Source organism: Odocoileus virginianus, chromosome 12, assembly GCF_023699985.2.
Source record: "Odocoileus virginianus isolate 20LAN1187 ecotype Illinois chromosome 12, Ovbor_1.2, whole genome shotgun sequence".
In the NCBI taxonomy this organism is placed as follows: Eukaryota; Metazoa; Chordata; class Mammalia; order Artiodactyla; family Cervidae; genus Odocoileus; species Odocoileus virginianus.
In genome coordinates, this window is record NC_069685.1 from 58,145,577 (window position 1) to 58,172,694 (window position 27,118).

Below are 27,118 nucleotides of genomic sequence, written 5' to 3' on the forward strand. Positions count from 1 at the left end.
TCCCCTTCTGATGTCTGTGTTGGAAGCTTTCTCTGTCCCTTTGCACTTTAATAAAACTCTGCTATACACACACACACAAATAAAGATGCTGTTTGGATGGTTCCAACATCTGGCTCATTTCTGAGTTGATGTTTGGTGATTATCTTCTCCCATGAGAGTCAGTGACATTTTCCTTTTCTTTATATATAGAATGTAATTATCATCTCATCATCTTCAGGCAGTGGTTCAGATCTCAGTCTATTTCTCTAAGCCTTGGCTGTGCAGTTTTGGGACCACCATTCTTATGCGTGGTGTAGGGGTTAGGCTGAAACTTATCTGGAATCACACACAGAATCAGAGCATCCTCATTTCTGACTCTTACCGTTTCTGGGATTCTCCCCATGCTTTTCCACACCTTCCTACCTGATGGGAGCCCTTCTCCGGTTTCTGTAGCCTAGAGGATGGGTTTCTATTAGAGTTTTAGGTGCCTACATTGAGTAGCATCACGATTGGGGCACACATTTGAGGCAAAACTGTGAGAGAGAAAAAGTTTGGGAAACTTATTTCTGTGCAGTTCACTTCTTCACATTTGACTCCCTTCTGTAATCCACTTGCTTTTGTTTACTTTGCAGAGTCCTCAAGTAATTAATTTTTATATTTTTACCAGATAGTTTTTCTTTGTAATCAGTGGAAGGGATGAGCTATAGAGGCTTAAACACAGTAGCTTATTTATTTAATGAATTAGTTGTAGTTTTTGAAATTGTGGTAAAACACATTTAACATAGAATTTTCCATTTAACCATTAAAAAATTTTAGGTTTTGGTAAAAATACATAACAAAATTTAGTATTTTAGCCACTTTTAAGTATACAGTTCAGCAGCATACATTCACATTGTTGTGTAACTATTCACCTCCAGATGTTTTTATTATCCCAGACTGATACTCTTTATCCTTTAAATAATACCTCTCCATTTCTTGTACCTTCCAGCCTCTGGTAACCACCTATGAATTTGACTACTCTGGGTACCTCATGTGTGTACTAAGTTGCTTCTTGTCTGACTCTTCATGTCCGACTCTTTGTGACCCTGTGAACTATAGCCCACAAGGCTTCTCTGTCCATGGGGATTCTCCAGGCTGGAATACTTGAGTGGGTTGCCATGCCCTCTTCTAGGGGATCTTCCCAACCCAGGGATTGAACCCAGGTCTTTTTTGTCTCCTGCATTGGTAGGTGGGTTCTTTACCACTAGCACCACCTGGGAAGCACTGGATAACTCATATCAGTAGAATAATACAGTATTTGACCTTTTGTGTTAGCTTGTTTCACCGAGCTTAATGTCTTCAAGGTGTATCCATGTTGTAGCATGTGTCAGAATTTCTTTTTTTTTAATTTAAGATATAATTGATATGTAATATTTTATTAGTTTCAGATGTACAACATAGCGATTCACTTTTTAATAGATTATACTCTGTTTTGTTTAAAATTATAAAATATTGGCTATATTCTCTGTGCTGTATAATATATCTTTGTATCTTGTTTATTTTATACATAGTAGCTTGTACTTGTTCATCCCCTACCCATTTTTTGCCCCTCCCTCATCCATTTTTTCCCACTGATAACCACTTGTTAATTTTCCAGGCGAGAATATAAACTAGTGGTTACAATCCATAGGGTCCCAAAGAGTCACACAGGACTGAAGCAACTTAGCACAACCAGTTGTTCTATTAGGTATATCTGTGATGAGTTTGTTTCTGTTTTGTTATATTTATTCATTTGTTTTATTTTTTAGATTTCACATATAGGTAGTAACATATAGTATTTATCTTTCTCTGATTATTTCACTAAACATTATACTTTCCCCTTCCATCTATGTTGTTGTAAATGGCAAATTTTCATTCTTTCTTATGGCTGTGTAATATTGTATTGTGTGTATGTAAGTATATATATATATTTATTTATACACCACATATTTTGTATCTATTCATTTGTTGATGGACAGTTATGTTTCTTCCATATCTTGGTTATTTTAAATAATGCTGCTATGAATATTAAAGTTTGATATTGTCTTTTCAAATTACTGTTTTCTTTTTCTTTGGCTATATATGCTCAGAAGTAGAATTGCTGGATCATACGGTAATTATATTTTTTTCAGGAACCTCCATATTGTTTTCCATAGTGGCTGAACCATTTTACATTCCCAACTGTTATAGGGTTCTCCTTTTCCCCACATCCTCACCAGCATTTGTTATTGGTGGTCATTTTTTTGATATCCATTCTGACAGATGTGAGATAATATCTCATTGTGGTTTTTATTTGCATTATCCTGATAATCAGCAACATTGAACATTTTTTTGTGTGCCTGTTGGCCATCTGTATGTCTTCTTTGGAAAAATGTCTATTCAGTTCTGCCCATTAAAAAATTTGATTTTTTGGCTTTTTGATATTGAGCTGTATAAGCTGTTCATATATTAGCTCCTTATTGGATATATCATTTGCAAATATTGTCTCCTGTTCTGTAGTTTGTCTTTTCTTTTTTCTCAGTGGTTTGCTTTACTGTGCAAAAGCTTTTAAGTTTAATTAGATCTCATCTGTTTATTTTTCTTTTGTTTCTTTTGCATGAGGAAACATCCTAAAAAATATTTGTGTCAGAGTATTCTGCCTATGTTTTCTTCTAAGAGTTTTATGGTTTCCTGTCCTACATTTAGGTCTTTGATCCATTTTGACTTTATTTTTGTATATGGTATAATCATAGTTGTTGTTGTTTGGTTGCTAAGTTGTGTCCAATTTTTTGCGACCCCTTGGACTGTAGCACACTAGGCTCCTCTTTCTTTCTTTCTTTCTTTTTTTTTTTTTTTAGGCTCCTCTTTCCATGGGATTGCTGAGGCAGAAATACTGGAATGGGTTGCCATTTCCTTTTCCACAGATCTTCCTGACTCAGGGATCAAACCTGCATCTGCTGCATGGCAGGCTGATTCTTTACTGCTGAGCCACCAAGGGAAGCACTATATGGTGTGATAAAATGTTCAAATTTCATCCTTTTACACATAACTGTCCAGTTTTCCCAGCAACATTTATTGATGAGTATCTTTTCACATTGTTTATTTTTGCCTCTTTTGATAGATCAATTGACCATAAGTGTGTGGTTAATTTCTGGGCTCATTATTTTGTTCCATTGATCTGTGTGCCTGTTTTTATGCCAATACCATACTGTTTTGATGACTTACCTTTGTACTGTAGTCTGAAGTCAGGGGATGTAATAACTCCAGCTTTGTTCTTTGTTCTCAAGCTTTCTTTGGCTATTCTGGGTCTTCTGTGGTTCCATATAAATTTTAGGATTATTTGTTCTAGTACTCCTAGATATTTTCATAGAGATTGTTGCATTGAGTCTGTAGATTGCTTTGGATACTATGGACATTTTAACAATATTAATTCTTCCAATCCATAAACACGGTGTATCTTTTCATTTCTTTGTATCATCTAAAATTTCCTTTGTCACCATTCTATAGTTTTCAGAATATGTCTTTCACCTCTTTAGTTGTTTGGGTTTTCTTTGGATGCTGTTTTAAATGGAATTGGTTTTTTTGCTTTCTGTTTCTGATAGTTCCTTCTCCAGGGAATCTTCCCGACCCAGGGATCAAACCCAGGTCTCTTGCATTGCAGGCAGACACTTTACCCTCTGAGCCACCAGGGAAGCCCATATAGAAAAGCAACAGATTTCTGTATATCAACCTTGTGTCTTGCAACTTTACTGAATTCACTGATGAGCTCTAGTAGTTTTTTGGTAGAGATTTTAAGGTTCTGTATGTGTAGTATCATGTCATCTACAGATAGTGACCATTTTACTTCTTCTCTTCTAACTTGGAAGCCTTTTCTTTTTCTTCTCTGATTGTTGTAGCTAAGACTTCTATTACTATTGAATAGAAGTGGTGAGAATGGGCACCCTTGTCTTACTCCTGATCTTCGAGGACCACTTTTCACTGTTGAGTATGATATTAGCTGTGGTCTTGTCATCCATGACCTTTATTATATTGAGGTATAGTTACCTGTATACCCAGTTTGTGGAGAGTTTTTTTCATAAATGGATGTTGAATTTTGTCAGAAGCTTTTTCTGCATCTATGGGGATCATGATTTTTATTTTCCTGTTGTTAATATGGTACACCACATTGACTGATTTGTGGATATTGAACTTGATCATGGATATTCCACTTGATCATGGTGTATGTTCCTTTTTATGTATTGTTGATTTGGGTTTGTTAATATTTTGTTGAGGATTTTGACATATAATTTCATGATTATGTTGTACCTTGGTATGGTTTCCTCATGTTATGTTTGGTTTTATTAAGTTTCTTGGACATGGTGGTTTGTATTTTCATCAAATTTGAAAATTTTTTGGTTATTATTCCCTCAAACATATTTTTTTTCCTCCCTTCCTCTCTACTCCTGCTGGAATTCCAATCCCATATTAGGGGTTATTAGCCTGCTTGTATTGTTACATAACTCACTGAAGTTTTGTTCCTTTTTTTCAAAGTCTTTTATCTCTAGGTGTTTCGTTTTACTTTCCATTTCTGTGTCTTCAAGTTTACTAATTTTTTGCAATTTCTAATTTTCCATATTTTAAATTCCATATATTTTTCATCTCTAGACTTTCAGCTTGGATCTTTTTTATATCTTTCATTTCTCAATGTTGTCCTAATGCTTTCCTCTACCTTCTTGGACATACTGAGTATATTTACAGTAGTTCCTTTAACTTTTTTTTCTTAATTTTTATAATCTATGTTGTTTCTGGGTCCATTGCTATTGATTAATTTTTCTCTTGACTATGGGCCATAATTTCCTGCTTATCTACATGACTTACAATATTTTAATACACACCAGATATTATAGATTTTTTATTGTTGAGTATTGGGTTTTATATATACATATAAATCCCCTTTAAATTCAGGAATTTTGTCTTCAATGTAGTTAACTCTCAGTTTGTTTGATCCTTTGTTTTTTTGAAGGCTTGCTTTTAAGCTTAGTTAGGGCAGTATTTCATGTACAGCTAATTTGGTTTGATTAGTAGGGCAGTACTCTTCTTATGATTTTACATTATTATTCTACAATACTGCCATTCAGCCTATGGATTAGGAAGTCTTTCCACACTGGCTGATGGAGACACAAGCTATTCCTTTAGGAATTTTTTTTTTTTGAAGGTTGTTCTACATACTCCTTTCTGGTGCTTCTTTTTCTGTTCTTGATGGTTTTCTCTCCCATGTGTATACTTAACCAAAGACTAGAAGGTACCTCTGCAAACCTCCAGAGCACTAGGTTTCTGTGTATCTGCCTCTTCTCTGATAATTTGCTTCACACATTTTAGCTGCCTTGGCCTCTCTGAACACTGAAATCTGTCTCAACTCACAGACAGCTTATTTCTTTGTTTTTTTTAATAGGAAAATAAAAGTAAAGTAATTTATTTTTTATTTTATTTTATTTTTTTTAATGTAGTGGACAATTGTTCTTTATTTGATTATTCACAATCTATCCCCTTCTTCTTCTTTTTTTTTTTTCATTTATTTTTGTTAGTTGGAGGCTAATTACTTCACAGCATTGCAGTGGGTTTTGTCATACATTGACATGAATCAGCCCAGACAGCTTATTTCTTTTGGAGTCCCCTTCACCACACTCACTTTGCCTAGCTGGTTAGCTGGGTTCAACTTGTTTGTTTTTCTTTTTTTCGGGGATTACTCTTCTGTACTGATTGTTATCCGATGTTTGAAAACAGGGTGTTTTCATGTATTTTGTCCAGGTTTTAGTTTTTTAAGGTTGAGATGCAAATTCTGTTCCTTTTATTTCATCAAAGATGGAAGCAAAAGTTCCTTCTCTTGGATTTTTGTCCTACTGGTTTGTTGCAATCTTGTCAGCTCTTTGATGTTTTTAAAGATTAAAAACATATTCATGTTTAGTTCTTTTGAATGGAAAGTTTGGTTCGGATAGCCTAGGCTTTCATTATTATAAATGGAAGTTCTTATGTCCTTTTCTTTATTTTTTTAAATTTTTATTGAAGTATAGTTGATTTACAATATTGTGTTAGTTTCAGGTATACAGCAAAGTGAATCTGTTATACATAAACAAATATCCACTCTTTTTTTAGATTCCTTTCCCATATAGGCCATTACAGAGTATTGAGTAGAGTTCCCTGTGCTGTACAGTAGGTCCTTACTAATTAACTATTTTATATAGAGCAGTCTGTATATGTCAATCCCAATCTCACAATTTATCCCTCCCCCACCCCTCATCCCCTGGTAAACTTGTTTGTTTTCTACATCTGTGATTTGACTTCTGTTTTGTAAAAAAGTTCATTTGTACCCTTCTGATGTCCTTTTCAATTAAAAAATGAAATAGAAAAAGATTCTATGATATCCTCATAAAAATAGAACAGTTGAATGAGAGGAGGTGGATAATGTTGTGGTTCTTCTGAACAGTCAAAAGGATAAAATAAGGATGCTGGGACATATTTTAGGTAGGCCTGGGTTGAATTCTCAGACTTGGCCCAGTTTTGCATGATAGGGATACTAGATGGTAAGTTACTAATAGACCAGTAGGTAGGATTCTTACAGTAGAAAATAATGAAATAAATTGAAAGAAGCCATAGTGGGACAGTTATGATCAGTTGTTTTGATTTTCATCTAGGTATTGTACATCTCCTCATTTTTCTACACCATCAATTATATCTGGTATCTGTACAAAGAACTGAGGATGAAACCTAGCCAGAGTGCACAGAGGACATTTTCACTGGTAAGTTTTATTCAGAGCTGATAGTTAAGAACAGTATGCTAAAATAAATCCACAAGTCCTTGACAAATAGTTTAGCACTTAGCACCGACTAGGTGAATTCATTGGAGTTGATAAAAGAGAAAACTCATGGAGTTTCCACTCTGTTGACATGATTTCTCTACTCTTGTGCCACCATCACCACCCCTGCCGCCGCCACCACCACCACCAACAGGATTTGATTATGGGAAACATTATTTACAACATTACCATTCCTGCCTGGTTCCTTTCAGTGAGGGAAATCCTTCTTGGCTCTGTGCCAGTCCATCATTGTTAAAGAAGATCTTGGTGAGCAGGTAGGGAAAATGCCCCGCTAGCTAACATGGGATTTGGGTTGTGGGTATTGGAAAGGCAGAGTGTTGCGCTCTGAAGTATTTTGTTGGTTTATGTGGGTAACGCATACTGGTTTGCAGAAGGGCAGAGGAATAAGTGCATGGTAATTAGAAAACAAGATGGATCCAGGAAGCAACCCGTTCCTTCTTTGATTCACAAAAGAGTTTTGGACACTGTCTAGCATTGCAGAAAGAGACAGAGAACACTTGGTAAATAAGTCAATATACCTGGATCCTTTTCTGTGTATGCATATCTTACATATATCACATAATTCACCTGTTTCATGTGTACAATTCAGTGTTTTGTTTTGTTTTTTAATTCAGTGGTTTTAAAAGTAAACTTATCAGGTTGTAAAATTATCATAAATCAGTTTCAGGATATTTTCTTTACTCCAGTAAAATCCTTCATGCATATTTACTGTTAATTTGTTTCCCATACCCTGCCCTGCCCTTGTTGTTCAGTCACTAAGTTGTGTTTAGCTCACCCTGCTCTAGGCAACCGCTAATACACTTTCTGGCTCTATAGATTTTCATTTTCTGGACATTTCATATAGATATTTTATATATCATACAAAATATTTTGGTGTCTGGTTTATTTTATTTGGCATAATGCTTTTGAAATTCATTCATTGTATATAAGTAATTCATTCCTTTCTATTGATAAATAGTATTCCATTGTATAGTACTCTTAGTTCCTTATTTCTGATTCTTTAAGTAAATCACTAGGTAATTTAGCAGAATACATTTTTATGTTGTTATCATTGTTCATTTCTTCAACTGTCTTTGTGTGTATTTTATCTTACTCAATAGTCTAGTCCTCTTATTTATGGCATATCCATTCTGTTGTGGCTTTTTGAAGGAGAATTTTTGTTCAGGAGCACCATGGAATAAATGAATCTAGAAAGCCTCCCAGCATATTTTTTCCAAAGCCTACAGTTCTAGAACAAATGAAAGTGGTATCCTATCATGCAATGATGAAACGCAGCAAATGTTTGTTGAATGAATAAATGGTATTATAGCATTGTGAAAAGAGCATTTGAAAGTAAATTGGGAGATCTGTCCTCTAAACCTCTTTCTGTCATTATATCTCTTGTATGACCTTGGGCACATCATCTTCCTTTCTTGGGCCTCAATTTTTCATCATAAAAATGAAGTGCTGGGGGACTTCCCTCATGGTCCAGTAGTTAAAAGTTCACCTTCCAATGGAGGGAACATGGGTTCCTATCTTCTAGATAGATCTTATATTCAAGGTGCCTTTTTTGATTCTGTCTTATACTAACCCTGGGCTGTTAATGGTTTCTGCTGGTCATCTTACACATAGACTTTTACTCCACGCATAAGGTCTGAACAGTTTACACCTCCCTTGATCTAAAAGAGGAGAGGATTGAGCAGTTATTAGAAGATGAAGATTTACTATGTAATTTCATATTAGCGTTTCTTCTTAAGAGAATTTGTTGTGGTATCCAAATCTTATATTAAGCTACTTCCTGCAGGCCCTCTTTGTGGCTACTGGTGTATTTTTTAATATACAATAATACAGATAAAATTTTCTTTATGTTCAGTGCTAAGGAACTATTCATTTCATTTACTTTTTTATCAGATGTTGCTTAACTGAAGCAAACCTGCTATTGGGAATTTTTGTGCTATCAAATAGTAAGTGATGACCTGGTCTTATTTTAATATTATTGGCAATATCCTAAGACATTACTCACATTTATTATTTTCATAGGCTATAGATTATACCTGCCAAATTGGTCAAACAGCCATCATTTTGTCCAGGTAAGATTTTTTTCCTTCCTAGCATGGTGTAGACTCATTATTCTTGGGTCCAGGTGGGAACAATTAAAAGGACAGAGCTCTTATTTCCGTTCATTCTGTCACTCCTTGGTCCTCACATAACTTTACTGAGTAGGAAGCAACAAATATGTAATCACTGATTTCATTTTCCCAGGTAAAATAGGCAAGCAATTTGAAGTTACAGATTGGGTGTTAGCCCCAGTTCTGCAGTTAACTGTATGTGACCTTGAGTGAATATTTTTCCTTTAAGTCTTTTGCCTTCTAATTCTTTTTCATATATCATGAAAGCTATAATAGATAATTTTCAAGAACTTATTCACCTTTATAACAGTGGGTGAGACTCTTTTACTAAACTCAGAAAGGATCTGGATCTCACCTAAAGTGATGGTCACATTGAGTTGATTTTAGATGTTGTTCTCTTTTACTCCTGTATCTTTTCCAGTTATAGAAATCTGCATATATTAAGCTGGATAAATAACTGTTTGCCTAAGGCTGTGTTTTGGAAAAATTCTCAGGGAACAGACAGATCACACAGCTCTTTGGTAGATTTTTTTCATTTCATTTTGACCCACTTGGTTTTTTAATCTGATGGTGCAACTCCCTGAGTGCATGCTTAGTCACTCAGTCTTGTCCGACTGCGACACCATGGACTGTAGCCTGCCAGGCTCCTCTGTCCATAGAATTTTCCAAGCAAGAATACTGGAGTGGGTTGCCCTTTTCTGCTCAGGGAAACTTCCCAACCTAGAAACTAAACTCACATCTCTTATGTCTCCTGCCTTAGCAAATGGATTCTTTACAACTTTGCCACCTGGGAAGCCCACAGCTCCCAGAGACTCTCTGTGAAAATCTGTTAGGTTTTATTAACCTAGATATAAAATGTATTTCCTGCTTCATTTCACTAGGAACTTGAAAAGAAAGTATACTTAAAGTTTTTAAAGTATTTTTCTTGAAGAAATGAAATGTGTTTGTTTTCATGGAGAGTGGGTAGGGTAATGGTATTGGGAGAAGGATAGGAGAATATTTTGCACAGGGAAAAAGGCATAAAAAAGTCTGAATATTAGGGTGATAATTTTTTTTCCTCCCAGTCTGATACCTCTACTGTTGATGGTACCTGTATTCTGTTTGGGCAATGTCAGTGAATGTTTCCGCAACTTCAGCCAGAGCCACAGGTAAGTAAGGACCAAACCTATCATTTTCATGGTAGACTACACCTATTCTTTTCTATAAATTAAGATGGAAGAAGACTTTGTACATCCATGCTGGCCAGGGTACTTGTATTTTAAATGGGCTATGGTTAGGGGCTATAGTCAAGGCTAAAAATACATTAGGTAGAAATATGACATAAAATGACTAGATGAGAATGTATCAGTGAGAAGGAACAAGGTATTATGGACAAGGCTCAGCTCGATGATAAGTAAAATTATATACTCATTAACTTTTGTTGCACCAAATGGCTATCTCTCTGGTCTTACACCTATAGCAACACTCCTGACCACTGATTCTCTTCCTAGGTGTATCCTGATGTACTCACCACCACCAGCCATGGCTGAGCTCCTGCCTTCTGCCAACACAGCAGTCTGTAGAGCTCTGTATTTTTATGGACTCATCATTTTCCTGGCCAGCTTTGTACTCAGCTTCTTTGCCATTGTGGTACCGTACCTCCCTGTCTGCCTTTGTGGAAAGTGGGGTGGGGCAGGCTGAGGTGGCGCAGTATTCACGGGCCTGGGAAAGATGTGGTACAGAGGTACTTCTTAGAGTCCTAGAACCAAGAAAGTGACTGGTGCATACTGGTAATTTAATTACTTCCGCAGTCTTTTGTACTTCCCAAGGTCAAATGATGAGTGGGGAAAAGAGCCTATATTCATTAGGTGAGAATTATGCTCACTCTAGAACTAGTATGTGTTCCTGTGGATCCTCATGAAGGACAAGACCAGAAAACTAGTGTGTGTCAAGTATATTCTTTATATAGTATGATTTTCTGGAGCACAGAAGATGTTCTTTGATTTAATTTTCCAAATAGAGTTTTCTTTTCTCGGTTCTTTATTGAATATAAATTTGCGCTTATCCTATATCTAACTGAACTTAAAGTGCTTAATGGTTCATACAGTTACTAAATACTCCTTTGATATCATCAGAATGATGGACAATTAAATAATCATCTGTGGGACAATATATTATTTATATATAACTGCCTAGGACAAAATCAGTAAGCAAGGAAATATGCCTTTTTATTTGCCAAATCTACTTTTCAATATCATTTCTCCTCTTTGCATGCTAGTTCAGGGATTACAAATTATGCTTGTAGACCAACTTTATCCCACAAATTTTTTTCTTTTTGCTAGCATACCTAGCATGTGTGAATGAAATGCAATAGTGGAGTATTTTCTTTGATAATTCAAAAATAAGTTATGGAGGTAGCTTTGATCAAATCAGCAACTTTGTAAAGAAAACACAGTGACTACTTTATGTTAAAATGGCCTTGATGGTTTTCACTTAGAACTGATTGACAGGAGAGACAGGTCTCCCAAAACATGGGAACCTGGGGATTCCTGTTTGCTCCTTCAGAGTAACCCAGACTTCAGTGGACATTCAGAACTGGCATTCTGATTCTTTTTTAGTCAGCAGATGGTGAACTGATTTCTACTAGACATAAATAATCTCAAATCAAGTTTCATCCTCCTTTTGATTCCTGTGCCTCTGGGTAAAGGAAAATACATGACTGAACTTAAGGAATAGGGTTATTAACTTAGACAGTAGATCTGGATTATTGGAAAAAAGTTTCAGATTTGGTCACATTTTATTTTTTTGTTGTTTTCCTTGGTTTAGTCATTAAAGTTGTGTCCAACTCTTTTGCAATTCCATGGACTGTAGCCCCACCCAGGCTCCTTTGTCCATGGGATTTCCCAGGCAAGAGTACTGGAGTGGGTTGCCATTTCCTTCTCCAGGGAGATCTTCCCAACCCAGGGATAGAACCCGCGTCTCCTGCATTGGCAGGCAGATTCTTTACCACAGAGCCACCTGGAAAGCTCAGGTTTATTACCTAATTTACTCCCCCACAGAAAAGATATTTAACTGATTTATATTTATTTCGTTAACTAAAGCGTATTCAAATTGCTCCCAATTGGAAGGGAAAAACAATCTGTTTTCCATCTAAAGATAGTAAGAAACTTCCTAAAACTGTTTTTGTTGGAAGCTGAGAATATTAAGCTCTGTCAAGTGCTAAAGTATTTATTTAAAAGGTATTAAGCTAGAACACTGTCTAACACAACCTCTAAGAAAGTGTTTTACAAGAGAATCTGGTTAGGTCTTAGTTTAACTTCCCATGCATATTGCAAGTAACCTCACTGAGAAAAATTAAAGCCTTAAGGTCAATGTAAATTTTACATACTGAACATGATAACCACAAGTTTGACTAACATTCGTCCATTTCCCTGGCCAAGCAAAAGATCACTCTGGAGAATTTTCTCTCAAAAAAAGAAAAACCTGATCTCAGATGGCAAAGACAATAATGCTAAGAGGATGGTCTTCTCTGCTGTCAGATCCTAAGAGAAGGCTCTCTCCAAAATGACAGACCAGACAGGGAAGTTTTAGTAAGCGTTAGGCAGACTACTCACTGGTATAACCCATGTTTAGGTCTTACTCATTCAAGCCCAGACACTTTACAAGAAGTTCCTGAAATCGACTGGCTTTCTGGGGAGTGAACAGTGGGCAGTGATTCACATCATGGAGCTGCGAGTACGCTTCTACCCAGTGGCCTTCTTTTGCTGCTGGAGCCCAGGTGGGTATCTTAACTGAAAGATCTGGGCAGTGAAAAGGGTAATTGTTACACTGTAATCAAGCAAAGTAGTTTCACCAAGAAGTTTGACTACAAATTCCTGTCCAGCATATAAAATTGACTTTGGTCCTACACATATTTCGTTTTTCTCAACCTCCTTAACTTCTTTTCCTTCTTATGTTTTTAGAAATTGAGATAATTAGACGTGAAATAATATGAGAGGAAATGTCATGACAGAACTCAGAGATATTAACACCTGCCCTTCCTACTATACAGTTATAATGTGAGGATCACATTTGATAATATTTATGAAAATGCTTGATAAACATAAGTTAAAAATTGTAACTTATGTCCTTCCTATAGTATGTCTTGCTTCCATTACTACTCTTAATAATCTGCAAAGTTTAATCACTGAGGAATAGCAGTGGAGACCTGCTATTGGAGGAGACCAGAAGCCAGTGGTTTATATAACTGGTTTATCTCACTGCTAGTCTTCATTATATCTATAATTCTCACAGTGCTTAAGTGTTTATACTGAAAAAAATGTATGTACAGGTACCCAGAATTGGCAACAAGATCTGTGCTTCATGTTTTCACAGCTGTCATTCTGATGATCATAAAACTGACAAAACTACAGGACACCAAACTTCATATGGCCCTCTATGTTCTCCAGGTAACATCTTCAAAAAAACACCCAGCATGTCTGTTCTTACACTTTCTTATCCTGTTCTCTTACACTGCCAAAATTCAGTAAGCACATTTTCCCCTCCTTAGGGTATTTCTTTTTACATTGCAAGAGAAAAATATATTATTTACATTCAGTCCTGAAAAATGTGAAAATTTCCTCATTGATGACGTAGATATCTTTATGAAAGTGCTGCCATGAATTTCAGAGCTTGTGTGTCTCTAGCCAATTTCATTTTATTGATGTGTTTTTTTAAGGGATGGGTAACAAAAGACAAGCTCTACCAGGTAATGTTCTTATGAAACACTAATAGTGACATGATTGTCTCTCATCCAGAGTGAAATGAATAGATAAATTAGCTGTTCTAGGTGAACAGAAAGAAAGAAACAAAGAAAAGAATGATTCCTTCCCTCCTTGTCAGATTTAAGTAGGTTTTTTGGGCTCTCAGACTATGCTGCTTGGCAGTTTCCTCAAGTGTAATTCAGGAAATGGGGCAATAAGGTGGGACATTGAAACCACTTCATTGTCTGTATGTATATAGTAAGAAATATGACTAACTCTCATGACAAAGAACAGTGTGAAAAGTGAGTTCAGGAAGAGATGAAAAATGGTTTTTAAAAAGAGCAACACCAAATCTTGATTTTTGAAGTGAATATAACAATGATTATAAATAAGAGGAATGGAACTCTTCCCCAAATCTCTGAAAACCTGAAGGATGGGCTCCATCACCCCTTCATCTCCTCCAGGCTCTAACAACATCATCTCAGGGTCTGCTCAACTGTGGAGTATATGGCTGGACACAGTACAAGTTCTACCAACTAAAGCAAGAAGCTCGGCGTGATGCAGACACACAGACACCATTATTATGCTCACAGAAAAGATTCTATTGCAGGGGCCTAGATCCGTTGGAGTCAACTCTTGCTTTTGCTACTAGCACCTCTACCATTCTTTGAAACTATAAAACTAGAACATCCAGAACTGGAATTATTCTGCACTAATGGTTTGGGCAGAGTGTTTGCGGCCAACATCTTAAGTCTTTTCTAACCGTGCCTTAAGATATAGAAGTGAAAGAGAATATACTACCATGATTAGTAGCTACTCTAGTTGAAGTGGGTGGAATCTATTATTCTTAGATTCACAGATTAAGTCACTGTTCAGGGAGATGAAGCTACTTTCCACCTAAGAGATACACTCATATTACTTGAATAGATATTAGATTTGTGGAGTCTCTTCTGGAAAAAAATAAATTCCAAGTTATTATTAGTTATTATTTATACAGAGTATTTCCAGGCCCTCTACTGTGGTTGTGGGAGAAGCAGTGTGGCATGTGACAACTTTCTTAGACATTTACATTGCTCTTCCTTCCATTGTACAAAGAAAGTCCTGGTTTTACATTCTTTGAACAGAGTTTTGGAAATTCAGAAAAAACAAGGACAGAAGGTGTCAAAAAATTGATAGGGAGATCCTCAGACACTCCACATCCTAGTCTCATGTATATTCCATGCTGTTCTAGGTCTTAACAACAGAAACCATTCCCTTCTAGAAAGTTAAGGCCAGTCTTTTGAAGTTACAGTGGATAATAAGATTTAAGAGAAATCAGGACTAAAAACTGAATCAAAAACTTCTCAATTTACATTTATAAGCAGAAATCCTAGGTTGTAGGTTTCATAGTGCTTGGATGTAGAATTAGATTGAACATTATGAACTTGCCATTTTTTTAGGTTAAAGTGGTCTAATGTCGTCTATTTTACATGGTTCAACCTGACTGGAAGTGCTAAATATATGTTTATTGAATAAATGAATAAACATGTGAATGAATGACTAACAAGTAGAATTGAACCTTTGGAAAAGAAAAGACTCCCACACTGAAGAGGCTCGTTCATGGGTAGGGATGTTTAATGTTTCTTCCTCTTTAGTCACGTAACAAATGATGTTTGGTCTCTCCAGTTTTCATGAGCAAAGCCAAACCAGGGCCAGGGCATCAGATGCTGTGATGCCTAAACAAAGGGGAAAGCCAAATGGACAAAAACTAGAACGATAATCAACTAAAACACCTGGAATGTTTATTAAATCAGATACTTTTCGCCTAATATATTTCCTTGGCCTATGCAAGGTAATATCGTTAAGATTAGAGAAAATTGACAGAGTAGATTATAATGGGAGATAAAACAGTATACAATATATTAGAAATATATTAGATAATATGTTAGAAATCAGTCCTGAATATTCATTGGAAGGACTGATGCTGAAGCTGAAACTCCAATACTGTGGCCACCTGATTCGAAGAACTGATTCATTAGAAAAGACCATGATGCTGGGAAAGATTGAAGGCAGGAGGAGAAGAGGACAACAGAGGATGAGATGGTTGGATGGCATCACTGACTCAATGGACATGAGTTTGAGCAAGCTCCAGGAGTTGGTGATGGACAGCGAAGCCTGGTGTGCTGCAGTCCATGGGGTCGCAAAGAGTCGGACACGGCTAAGCAACTGAACTGAACTGAAGACAGTATACTCTGAAAAGTAAGTACCAGAGATCTTTCCAAAGGAATTCTCAATAGAAATGTTGTTCAGTTGCTAAGTCATGTCTGACTTTTTGCAATCCCATGAACTGCAGCATGCCAGGCTTCCCTGTCCTTTACTATCTCCGGGAGTTTCCTCAAACTCATGTCCATTGAGTTGGTGATACCATCCAACCAATAGAAATGTTAGGGAACTCAATAACAGCTCTTTAGGTTTTAGGCCATGAGCTTCAGCCTTTCTAAAGATGGTAACCTGACCTCATTCTATCAAGATATATTGAGGCCTCTCAGGGCCTGTAGCACAGATTTTTGGGTAGCACAGAATGAGAAGGATACCTCACCTAGAGAGCTGCCTTCACTTCTTTTAATTTAAAAACTAGTAAGAATTCAGTGTATAGAAAGACAGATGGAAACAAGAATTCTCCTTTCGATAGGCCTTGAGGGATACCTGAAGTAAGGAGCCCATTTCTTAAAAAGTCCTTCATAAGACTTTATTTCCAAAAAGAAGATAATTATCGAATGTCGGTCAGGTTTGTTTATCTTCTCTGATGAATTTTTTGCATTGACACTGGTCTTGGATATTCTATAGATGTAGCAAGCAAAAAGATAGTAGGAATGAAAAATAATATAAGGTTAGGAAAGATTAGGATTATAAGCTCTTCATTATACTGAGAGTAGGAGGGCCACTATTCAAACTACCCCTCTTGCCCTTGAATTCACATGTAGGAGGGGCATAGACATAGATACAGTGGCAGTTCTTAAAATTTCTGCAAACACCCCTCCCGTGACTCTGATACTTGTCTAGGTTGCAGTCCTAGTGGGATACAGTGATATCTATGCAGCTTTGATTAATACAGATCTTTCTTGGACCACATGTTGTATCATCCTTCACCTTCCGCTCATTAGCCCTGTCTGTGGCTTCAAAAATCTCTGTATTGCACCACCACGTGTCCTGCATGGGGAAGTGGGTAAGTGTTTGAGGTTTTTTTCAATGCATGAGAGTCTTTGGATATTTTCACATAGGCACCTCCCACATTTTACATCTTTGGCGTTGCACTGGCCGAAGACTTCACTGCCACATTTCCAAAACCTGTCTTCCTTGGTATTCATTCACATTAGCAACTTTCCTGGGCAACCTTTGTACCCCTTTCAAAGATTTTAACACAGAGATTCTCTAGGCTTCAACCCTGGCCTTGCCAACAATAACCTTGTTCCTTGCAAAGGGTGCCATTTTGCTTGTAGATATCTGTGTGGCACCACGTGGGGTGCCATTACAGTATTCTGGGAGGTCATGCTCATCCACACTGAGGTGGCAGGGTGTTGTTGTCTTTAGAGATTTGTGGTTTTCGCAGCAAGATCCAAATGCAAAATCTGAACCCTTCTTCAGCTGGCATGAGGGCAGACAACAGTGATTCTTTTGAAGAACACTGCCATGGTCACATTCTTCGCCCTTATCTACTGTCTTTTTCCCATAGTATGGCTTTCGAAAGAAGCTTTGGGCCTCAGATTTATTAAATAGGCAGCCCTTTCTGTGCAACAACTTGCGGAAATAGGGAAGCTGCAGTTGCTGAAGCTCATATCTACAATAATAAATTCATGGGCCGTATAGAGATTCTGGCCATGGAATTTGCAGACCACATGGTCATGCTTCATTCCCAAGTGATGGCCAACCTCATGAGCTATGAAAGATGTGAAGTTTGATGTATCTTTTTGAAAGATTCATCAAGGTTGCATTCTTGGCAGTGCAGATACCACAGAAATAAGTGCATGGCCCAGGTAATTCCCCAAACTTTGGCCAGCAGTCATATGAGCAGCATCATGTTCACTTCTCCCAAGAGATGCCAGTTTCTCTAGTGGTTAAAATTTTTAAGTGTTTCCTACAAATTTAGGAAGATTTGCACAGTGGTTTTTTTTCTGTCCATATCTTTGACTTAGAAAGTACCACTTTCATGTTATATCCTGGTGTACCTGTTGACCAGTGGAGAAGGAAATGGCAACCCAATCCGGTATTCTTGCCTGGAGAATCCCATGGACAGAGGAGCCTGGCAGACTTTTAGTCCATGGGGTCTCAAGAGTCAGATACGACTTAGTGACTAAACCACCACCACCACCTATTGACCAGAGCATGGAATCTGTTATCATCTTTGGGATCTTGGTAACTTACTATTCCCGCATTTGGAATCACGATCAACCACAGTCAACTTGAACACACTTGGGAAGTGGCCACATATAAGGCATAGGAACTGAGGAAGTCTTGTTCTGTTCTGAAATTGTGAAATGCTTAAGAGTTCCTCTTGTTTATCTTCACGGATTACACAAAACTAACCTGAGTTTGAAGATATACCATAAACCATATGCTGAGGATGTATAGGCTTGATGCCAAAGACAGTGCCATATAAGGTCAGGATTCCCTTTTGACCTGAGCAAGGGCTGATTATCACAAAAGAATCCAGGTCATCCTCTGAATACTCAGTCATCCTGAATAAAAGCAAGACTAGTTTCCCATTTTGACATGTATGAAGAGGGAACTTGTGTAAAACAGAAACAAATAATCCTTTCTTTTGCTTCAAATTGATAATAATATGTCATTTCCCTTGTTTGGGCAAGACTTTGTACACTTTTTCTGCTGTTGCTTCTTCTCCTCTGAATATCTTCTTCTCCTCTGATCCTGATGATTCCTAGGAAAGACGTTTATAATAAAGAGATTCCCACTACAGTGCATCCCTGGAAGAACAGTCAGAATTACCAGTCAAGTGACACTAGGCTTAATATGGGAAGGGCCCATTCTCAAATGCCCTGAATGGGATTCCTAAAAGAGAAATCACTCCAAAACGTAACCCATTATCACCTGATTTCGTAGAAGAGATAGGAGGCAGGCAAAGTAACAAACTGAGGTCATCATTATCATGGCCCAGGTGAAACAGCAAGTTGATTGTGAGTTGATTTCCCTGGGACACAATTATTTGTCAGTGACACAGTTGTTTGGACAAAGATAAAAACTATGCTGCCTGCAAGACTAGCTGCTCCACCCTCAGAGTGCTACATGATGACACCTACCTTTTGTCTATGTCACTTCCTATTCCTCTCGAGCTCTCGCTCTCGCTCTTTAGGGGTGTCCTCACTTTGTAACCACCCTCAAAAAACAGCAGTTGTAGTACTCTTTAGCCGAGTTCCTGCTGTCTTCATAGAAGGGCATATCAAGGAGAGGAAACTTAGACGTCCAGCCACTACAGTGGTAACAGATCAGGCCCTAAGAAAAGAAAAATATATAACCTTTTCCCTCAGTCCTAGTTTCTGTGGAACAGCCTTCTCCTCCTGTCATCTAGTACGCTTTTGAATTATTGACACTATAAAGTTTCCAGAGCAGGGGTTTGTGGATTTCTGAGTAAGCCACCAGCCTCTGCTGTTTAATGCCGTTTACACCATTCTCTACTCTATATCTTATAGCCCATTTCAAACCTCCAGTCCTTTTCCTTTTTTTACATTATTCACAATATGTTTGTTTATTTGCTCAATCCTAGAATACATGTGGAGTATTTTTTGAGTAACTAACCCAGGCCTCTGTGAAAAGGAAGTCTATCAACTGGAGAACAGAGTTTATGTTCAGTTCCTTTATCTTTAGCCTTACATATGAGGTCAAAATAATGTTTCCCAGAATTATTTAGATTGGTACTGTTTTATCCAGACCTATTCAGTGTGGTCACATTATTCATTTCTATTATAGTTAAGGCCACATGTTACTATTTGTATTTCATTCTGATCTGCTCCCACATTTTGGATGATGCTTATTATTTAGGGGGAGTATGTGAAATGTTACCGTGATTCTAAAAGTCAGTGTGTGCTAAGTTGCTTCAGTTGTGTCTGACTTTTTGTGACACTATGGACTGTAGCCTGCCAGGTTCCTTTGTCCATGGGATTCTTCAGGCAAAAACACTGGAGTGGGTTGCAATGCTCTCCTCCAAGGAATCTTCCCAACCCAGGGATCGAACCCACGTCTCTTACATTTCATGCATTGGCAAGTGAGTTCTTTACCACTAGTGCCACCTACTATACCAAAAAAGTGTACATCTCCTTGAGCCTTTAATCTGTTCCCATGTCCTCATTCTTTTGACTCAGTTTTCAGTCATCAGTCTCAATAGCACTTGGTTTATTTTTCCTGTATTTCTTTCTGCACAAATAAGCAGATACATGTGTATTTCCTTATATTCTCCTTTTTCATATGTAAACGTAGCATAACATTTTCTACTTTCCTTTCTAAACTTAAAGATATAGCTTGTAAATCACTCGTATCAGTTTATAAAAAATCTTCCTCATTCTCTTTTATAATTGCGTAGTATTTAGATTATGAATGTACCATAATTTATTCAGTCACTCTCCTATATGTGGGCTTTTAGGTTGTTTATTTTGAAATTATACACTATCATCAGCAAATAATGTTGCATATATTTTTTTTGTGGAAGAATACTCCTAGAAATGAGAAGATAGTGTTCATACTAATTACATTTGTAGTTTGTCTGATATTCCCAAATATATGAAGGGAACTTCAGAAGCTTTTTGCCACTTTTAATTCCCACTAGCAATGTATTAGAATGCCTGTTTCTCCAAAATCTAAGCAACAGAATATATTGCAATATATCAGTTCACCAAACTGATAGAGTTTAAGATGGCAGTATTGTTTAACTTTTATTTTTTCTAATTTTGAGTGAATTTAAATGTCTAATATGTTTAAAAGCCATTTTTATATCTTTTAATAATTGTTAATATTTTTTTCCTATCAAGCTCTTGGTATTTTTTTCTCCTCAGTTTTCTCCCTATAGCTTTATTGAAGTATAATTCACAAATAAAATTTTATGTATTTGAAGTGTACAACATGATTTGATGTATGTATAATTGTGAAACATTTATTGTGAATATAAATTTTATAAAAGACAATAAATAGAATAGTTTAAATAATTTGGGGAATGAATCATGTGGGAGGAACCACTCTACTGAGTTTCAAGACTGTGTGGTATTGGTGATGGGATAGACACATAGATCAATGGAACAGAATAAAGAATTCAGAAATAGAGAACCCACGTGTATGGTCATCTGATTTTTGACAAAAGGGGAAAAGCAATTCTGTGGAGGGAGAATAGTCTTTTCAACAAATTTTGCTGGAAAAGTGGACATACGTGGAGAAAAAAGAGGAACTTTAACCTAAACCTAACACTTCATACAAAAATCACCTCAAAATGGATCATAGATATAAATGTAAAATATAAAACTTTTTAGAAGAAAACATAGTGTATATATTGGATCTAAGACTTGCTGAAGAATTCTTAAACATGGCACCAAAAGCATGATCCATAAAATTTTAAAATCCATAAATTGGACCTAATCAAAGTAAAAGCTTTTTGTCAAGAACCTTAAGTTGAGACAGAGACACGATGGCAGAGTAGAAGGATGTGAGCTCACCACTTCTTTTGAAAACACCAAATCACAACTAACTACTGAACAACCACCAACAAAAATTGCTGGAACCTACCAAAAATGATCCCTTACATCCAAAGACAAAGAGGCCACAAATGAGATGGTGAAGGTGAAGTGAAGTGAAGTTGCTCAGCCTTGTCTGACTCTTTGCGACCCCACAGACTGTAGCCTACCAGGCTTCTCCGTCCATGGGATTTTCCAGGCAGTGAGATGGTAGGAGGAGTGCAATCATGATAAAATCAAATCCCATACCCACCAGGTGGGCAGTTCACAAGCTAGAAAATAATTATACCACAGAAGTTCTCCCACAGGAGTGAAAATATTGAGCCCCATGTGAGGCTCCCCTGACTGGATGTCTGGCAACAGGAGGAGGAGGCCCCAGAAAATCTGACTTTGAAGGCTAGTGAAGCTTGATTACAGGAATTCCACAGGATTGGGGGAAACAAAAACTCCACTCTTGGAGGGCACATACAAGGTCTTATGTGCACCAGGACCCAAGGAATAAAGCAGGGACCTCAAAAGAAAGTGTTGCTGAAGTTCCAATACTTTGGCCACCTGATGCAAAGAGCCAATGCACTGGAACTTCCCACAGCAACTTCCCACTGTTGCTGAGAAAGATTGAGGGCAGTAGAAGAGGGTGACAGAGGTTGAGATGGTTAGTTAGCATCACCGACTCAGTGGACATGCATTTGAACACACTCCAGGTGGTAGTGGAGGACAGAGGAGCTGGGTGTGCTATAGTTCATGGGTCTGTAAAGAGTAGGGCACGACTTAGCAGCTGAACAGAACAACATAAGAGACTGGGCTAGATTTACCTGCTACTAAAGGAGGATCTCCTGCGGAGATGGGGGTTGGGGGTGGTGGTAGCTGTGACTCATGTCCTGCTGCTCCCTGGGGAGAGAAAAAGGTGGGAAAGGCCCTAAGAGTCTCTGGTCAGAGTTATTGGTGGAGATCTTGTCCTGTATTTGGCCAGTCTGTGAAGACTGAGAGAGGTACCTGGTTTATCTGAAACACAGACACCAACAGAGAAAGTTAAAGAAATGAAGAATCAGGCAAACATGTTCCACATAAAGGAACAAGATCTCCAGAAACTGACTCTAATGAAATGGAGGTATATTATTTACCTGATAGAGAATCCAAAATAACTTATGAAAATGCTCACTGAAGTCAAAGAGAACAGCACATGAACAAAGTGAGAATTTCAACAGGGAGGTGGAAAATACTAAAAAGTCACTAGTTATTTTAAAACTTTAATGGGAATACAAAGATACTACATTGTTATTGTTGTTCAGTCAGAAAGTCCTGACTCTTTGTGACTCCAGGGGCTAGCTAAGTAACTAACTAACCCCATGGACTCCATAACTGAGTCATGAAACTTAAGAACACAATAATTAAACTGAAAAAACAAAAGTCAATAGAAGTGTTCAACATTAGACTAGGTCAAGCAGAAGAAAGGATCAGTGAACTCAAAGACAGCACTGGAAGTAATTCAGGCAGAGAAGGAAAAAGGAAGAATGAAAAACAGTGAAGAAAACTTAAGGATTTTATGCAGTATCATCAAGCCAACCAGTATACACATTTTAGGAGTTCTAATTGGAACAGAGAAAATAAGACCAAACAGCTTGTTAAAAAATTTGAAAATTTCCCAAATATAGAGAAGCAAATGGCCATACATATCCACAAACCCTAGAGATCACCAAGCAAGATGAATCTGAAGATAATTCACACTGAGACGCATATAAACAAATTGTCTAAAGTCAAAGAGTGAACTTTGAAAGAGGCTATAGAAAATTGACTACTCACAATTTTTCTTTGTAAAGAAATGTCCAAAAATTCTCATTAATTTTTCCAGCAAAAACCTTGTAGGCCAGAATGGTATTAAAAAGATATTAGCATTCCCTTGTTCACTGTGACCAAGATTCACAACAAGATAATGTTTTTTTTTCAACAGATACAGAAAATGTGATATATATCATACTATTGAGCCTTAAAAAATAAAGATATCCTGCAACATGTGACAACATGGATGAAACTTGAGGATGTTATGCTGAGTCAAATAGACCAGTCATAGAAATACAAATACCTCATCATTCTATTTACATGAGGTATCTAAATTAGTCAAATTTATAGAATCTGAGAGTTGACTGGTGATTGCCATAGAGTAGGGATATGGTGAAATGGCGCTTTACCCATGAATGATATAAAGTTTCAGTTCTGCAAGATTAATAAATTCTACAGATCTGCTCTACAGCATTGTACCTAGAGTCAACAATACTGTGTTACACACTTAACATTTTGTTAAGAATTGTTGTATTCTTGCCACAATAAGAACTAAGTTAGAAATGTATAATATGGGTACAGAAGATTTTAAGTTATATAAGACTATTTGTGCAACTCCTTCATTATTAAATTTTAAAATCTAAAGGAAAATATGAAAAATTCTTTGTGGAGGTAATATCATCTTAATTTCCTAACTTGATAGAGCTGGCATTTTTGAAAAGTCAGAAATAAACTTCACTTTTTCTGGATGTAGATTAAAACAATTTTAAGAGATGTTAGAAATAAAATCTTGTACAATATTCAAGGCAAACACCATGCTAAAAAAAGTTTATGCCAGAAGCATGAGTTTAGCATTAAGAAATATATTCTCATAATTCATCACATCACAAACTAAAAGAGAAATAAAATGAACATATGAGTACATGCCTAAAAGTCGTTAAAAGTCACTAGCTATTCATATTTTAAAACTTTAATGGGAATACAAAAATACTACATTGTTATTGTTGTCCAGTCGCTAAGTCGTGTGAGACTCTTTGCAATCCCTTGGAGTGCAGCCATGGGCTTCCCTGTCCTTCACTATCTCCCGGAGTTTTCCCAAACTCATGTCCATTGTGTCGGCAACGCTATCTAATCATTTCATCCTCTGTTGCCCTCTTCTGCCATCCGTCTTTCCCAGCATTAGGGCCTTTTCCAGTAACTCGGCTCTTCACATCAGGTGGCCAAAGTATTGGAGCCTCAGCTTCAACATCAATCCTTCCAAAGAATATTCAGGGTTGTTTTCCTTTAGGTTTGACTGGTTTGATCTCCTTGCAGTCCAAGGAACTCTTAAGATTCTTTTCTAGCACCACAGTTCAAAAGCATCAATTCTTCAGCTCTCAGCCTTCTTTATGGTCCAACTCTCACATCCATATATGACTACTGGAAAAACCATGGCTTTGACTATACGGACCTTTGTCAGCAAAGTGATGTCTCTGCTTTTTAATAGTTGTCTAGGTTTGTCATAGCTTTCCTTCCAAGGATCTAGCATCTTTGAATATCATGGCTGCAGTCACCATCTGCAGTGATTTTGGAGCCCAAGAAAATAAACTCTGTCACTGTTTCCCCCATTTCCCCTTCTGTTTTCCATGGAGTGATGGGACTGGTGCCATGATCTTCATTTTATGAATGTTAGGTTTTAAGCCAGCTCTTTCACTCTCCTCTTTCATCTTCATCAAGAAGCTCTTTAGTTCCTCTTCACTTTCTGCCATTAGAGTGGTATCATCTGCATATCTGAGGTTGTTTCTCCTGGCAATCTTTCTTCCATCTTGTGATTCATCCAGTGTGACATTTCACACGATGTACTCTACATGTAAATTAAATAAGCAGGATGACAATATACGGCCTCATCTTACTCCTTTCTCAGTTTTGAACTGGTTCATTTTTCCATGGTCAGTTCTAACTTGTTTCTTGACCTGCATGTGGGTTTCTCAGGAGATAGGTAAGGTATTCTGGTATTCCCATCTCTTTTAAGAATTTTCCACAGTTTGTTTTGATTCACACTGTCAACGAAGCAGAAGTAATATGTTTCTCTGGAATTCCTTTTATGATCCAACAAATGTTGGCAACTTGATCTCTGGTTCTGCTGCCTTTTCTAAATCCAGCTTGTACATCTGGAAGTTCTCTGTTCATGTACTGCTGCAGCATAACTTAAAGGATTTTGAGTATTACCTTGTTAGCATGTGAAATGAGTACACTTGCACAGTAGTTTGAGCATTTTTTTGGCATTGCCCTTTTTGCAATTAGAATGAAAAGACCTTTTCTAGTCCTATGAGTTTTCCAAATTTGATGACATATTGGGTGCAGCAATTTAACAGCATCGTCTTTTAGGATTTTAAATAGCTCAGCTTGAATTCCACCACTTCCTCTGACTTTGTCTGTAGTAATGCTTCCTGTTTGTAGTAATGCTTCCACTTGACTTCACACTCCAGGATGTCTGACTCCAGGTGAGTGACCACACCATCATGGTTATCTGGGACATTAAGACCCTTTTTGTATAGTTCTATGTATTCTTGCCACCTCTTCTTAATCCTTTCTGCTTCTATTATCCTTACCATTTGTACCCTTTACTGTGACCGTCCTTGCTTGAAATGTTCCCTAGATCTCTCCAATTTTCTTGAAGAGATTGCTAGTCTTTCCCATTCTCTTATGTTCCTCTGTTTCTTTGCATTGTTCACTTAAGAAGGCTTTCTTATCTCTCCTTGCTGTTGTCTGGAATTCTGTATTCAGTTGGGTTTATGTTTCCCTTTCTCCTTTGTTTTTTGCTTCTTCTCTTTTCTCAGGTATTTGTAAAATTTCCTCAGACAACCAATTTGCCTTCTTTCATTTCTTTTTCTTTGGGGTAGTTGTGGTCACTGCCTCCTATACAATGTTATGAACCTCTGTCCATACTTCTTTAGGCACTCTATCTACCAGATCTAACCCCTTCAATCTGTTTGTCACCTCTACTGTATAATCATAATGAATTTGATTTAGGTTTTACTGGAATGGCCTAGTGGCTTTCCCTATTTTCTTCAGTTTAAGCCTGAATTTTGCAATAAGGAGCTCATGACAGGAGCCATGGTCAGGTCCAGGTCTTGTTTTTGCTGATGTATAGAGCTTCTCCATCTTTGACTGCAGAGAACGTAATTAATCTTAATTCAGTATTAACCATCTGGCAATGCCCATGTGTAGAGTCGTCTCTTGTGTTGTTGGAAGAGGATGTTTGCTACAACCAGCATGTTCTTTTGACAAAACTCTGTTAGCCTTTGCCTGCTTCATTTTGTACTCCAAGGCCAAACTTGCATGTTACTCCAGGCAAGTTACTTCCTACTTTTCATCCCAGTCCCCTATGATGAAAAGAACATCTTTTTGGGGTGTTAGTTCTAGAAGGTCTTGTAGATATTTGTAGAACCGTTCAACTTCTTCAGCATTAGTGGTGGGGCACAGATGGGGGTTATTGTGATGCTGAATGGTTTGCCTTGTAAACAAACCAAGATCATTCTATTGTCTTTGAGATTGCACCCAAGTACTGTATTTTGAACTCTTCTGTTGACCATGAGGGCTACTCATATTTCTTCTAAGGGCTTCTTGCCCACCATAGTAGATATAATGGTCATCTGTATTAAATTTGCCTGTTCCCAACCATTTTAGTTCACTGATTCCTAAGATGTTGACACTCACTCTTGCCATCATCTCCTACATGACCGTGTCCAATTTGCCCTGGCTCATGGACCTAACATTCCAGTTTCCTATGCAATATTGTTCTTTAGAGCACTGGACTTTACTTTCACTCACAGACATCCATAACTGAGCATTGTTTCTGCTTTGGCCCAACCTCTTCATTCTTTCTGTAGCTATTTCTCCACTCTTCCCTTGTAGCATATGGGACACCTTCTGATCTGGGGGGCACATCTTCCAGTGTCCTATGTTTTTGCCTTTTCATTCTGTTCATGGAG

General features: G+C 37.3%; 2 protein-coding genes across 6 annotated transcripts in view; one reads left to right on the plus strand and one right to left on the minus strand.

Annotated features, from left to right (window-relative positions):
- Positions 1-27,118, plus strand: part of TMEM116 (transmembrane protein 116) — a 92,216-nt gene that overhangs the window by 19,436 nt on the left and 45,662 nt on the right. For 4 of the 5 annotated variants that reach the window (XM_020904212.2, XM_020904211.2, XM_070475374.1 and 1 more), the window contains exons 5-11: positions 6,648-6,752; positions 8,850-8,899; positions 10,003-10,086; positions 10,429-10,567; positions 12,551-12,695; positions 13,292-13,365; positions 14,124-20,967. In XM_020904212.2, the coding sequence (XP_020759871.1) occupies positions 6,648-6,752; positions 8,850-8,899; positions 10,003-10,086; positions 10,429-10,567; positions 12,551-12,695; positions 13,292-13,365; positions 14,124-14,330 (804 nt within the window). In that variant the 3' untranslated portion in view covers positions 14,331-20,967. Of the gene's footprint in view, positions 1-6,647; positions 6,753-8,849; positions 8,900-10,002; positions 10,087-10,428; positions 10,568-12,550; positions 12,696-13,291; positions 13,366-14,123; positions 20,968-27,118 lie in introns of those variants that run through there. The other variant, XM_070475375.1, reaches the window with a different exon arrangement.
- LOC110144276 (disintegrin and metalloproteinase domain-containing protein 1a-like) overlaps positions 15,248-27,118 on the minus strand; it is a 31,119-nt gene continuing 19,248 nt past the window's right edge. Inside the window, exon 2 of the mRNA XM_070475369.1 lies at positions 15,248-19,146. The gene's annotated coding sequence lies outside the window, so the exon portion shown is untranslated. The remainder of the gene's footprint in view (positions 19,147-27,118) is intronic.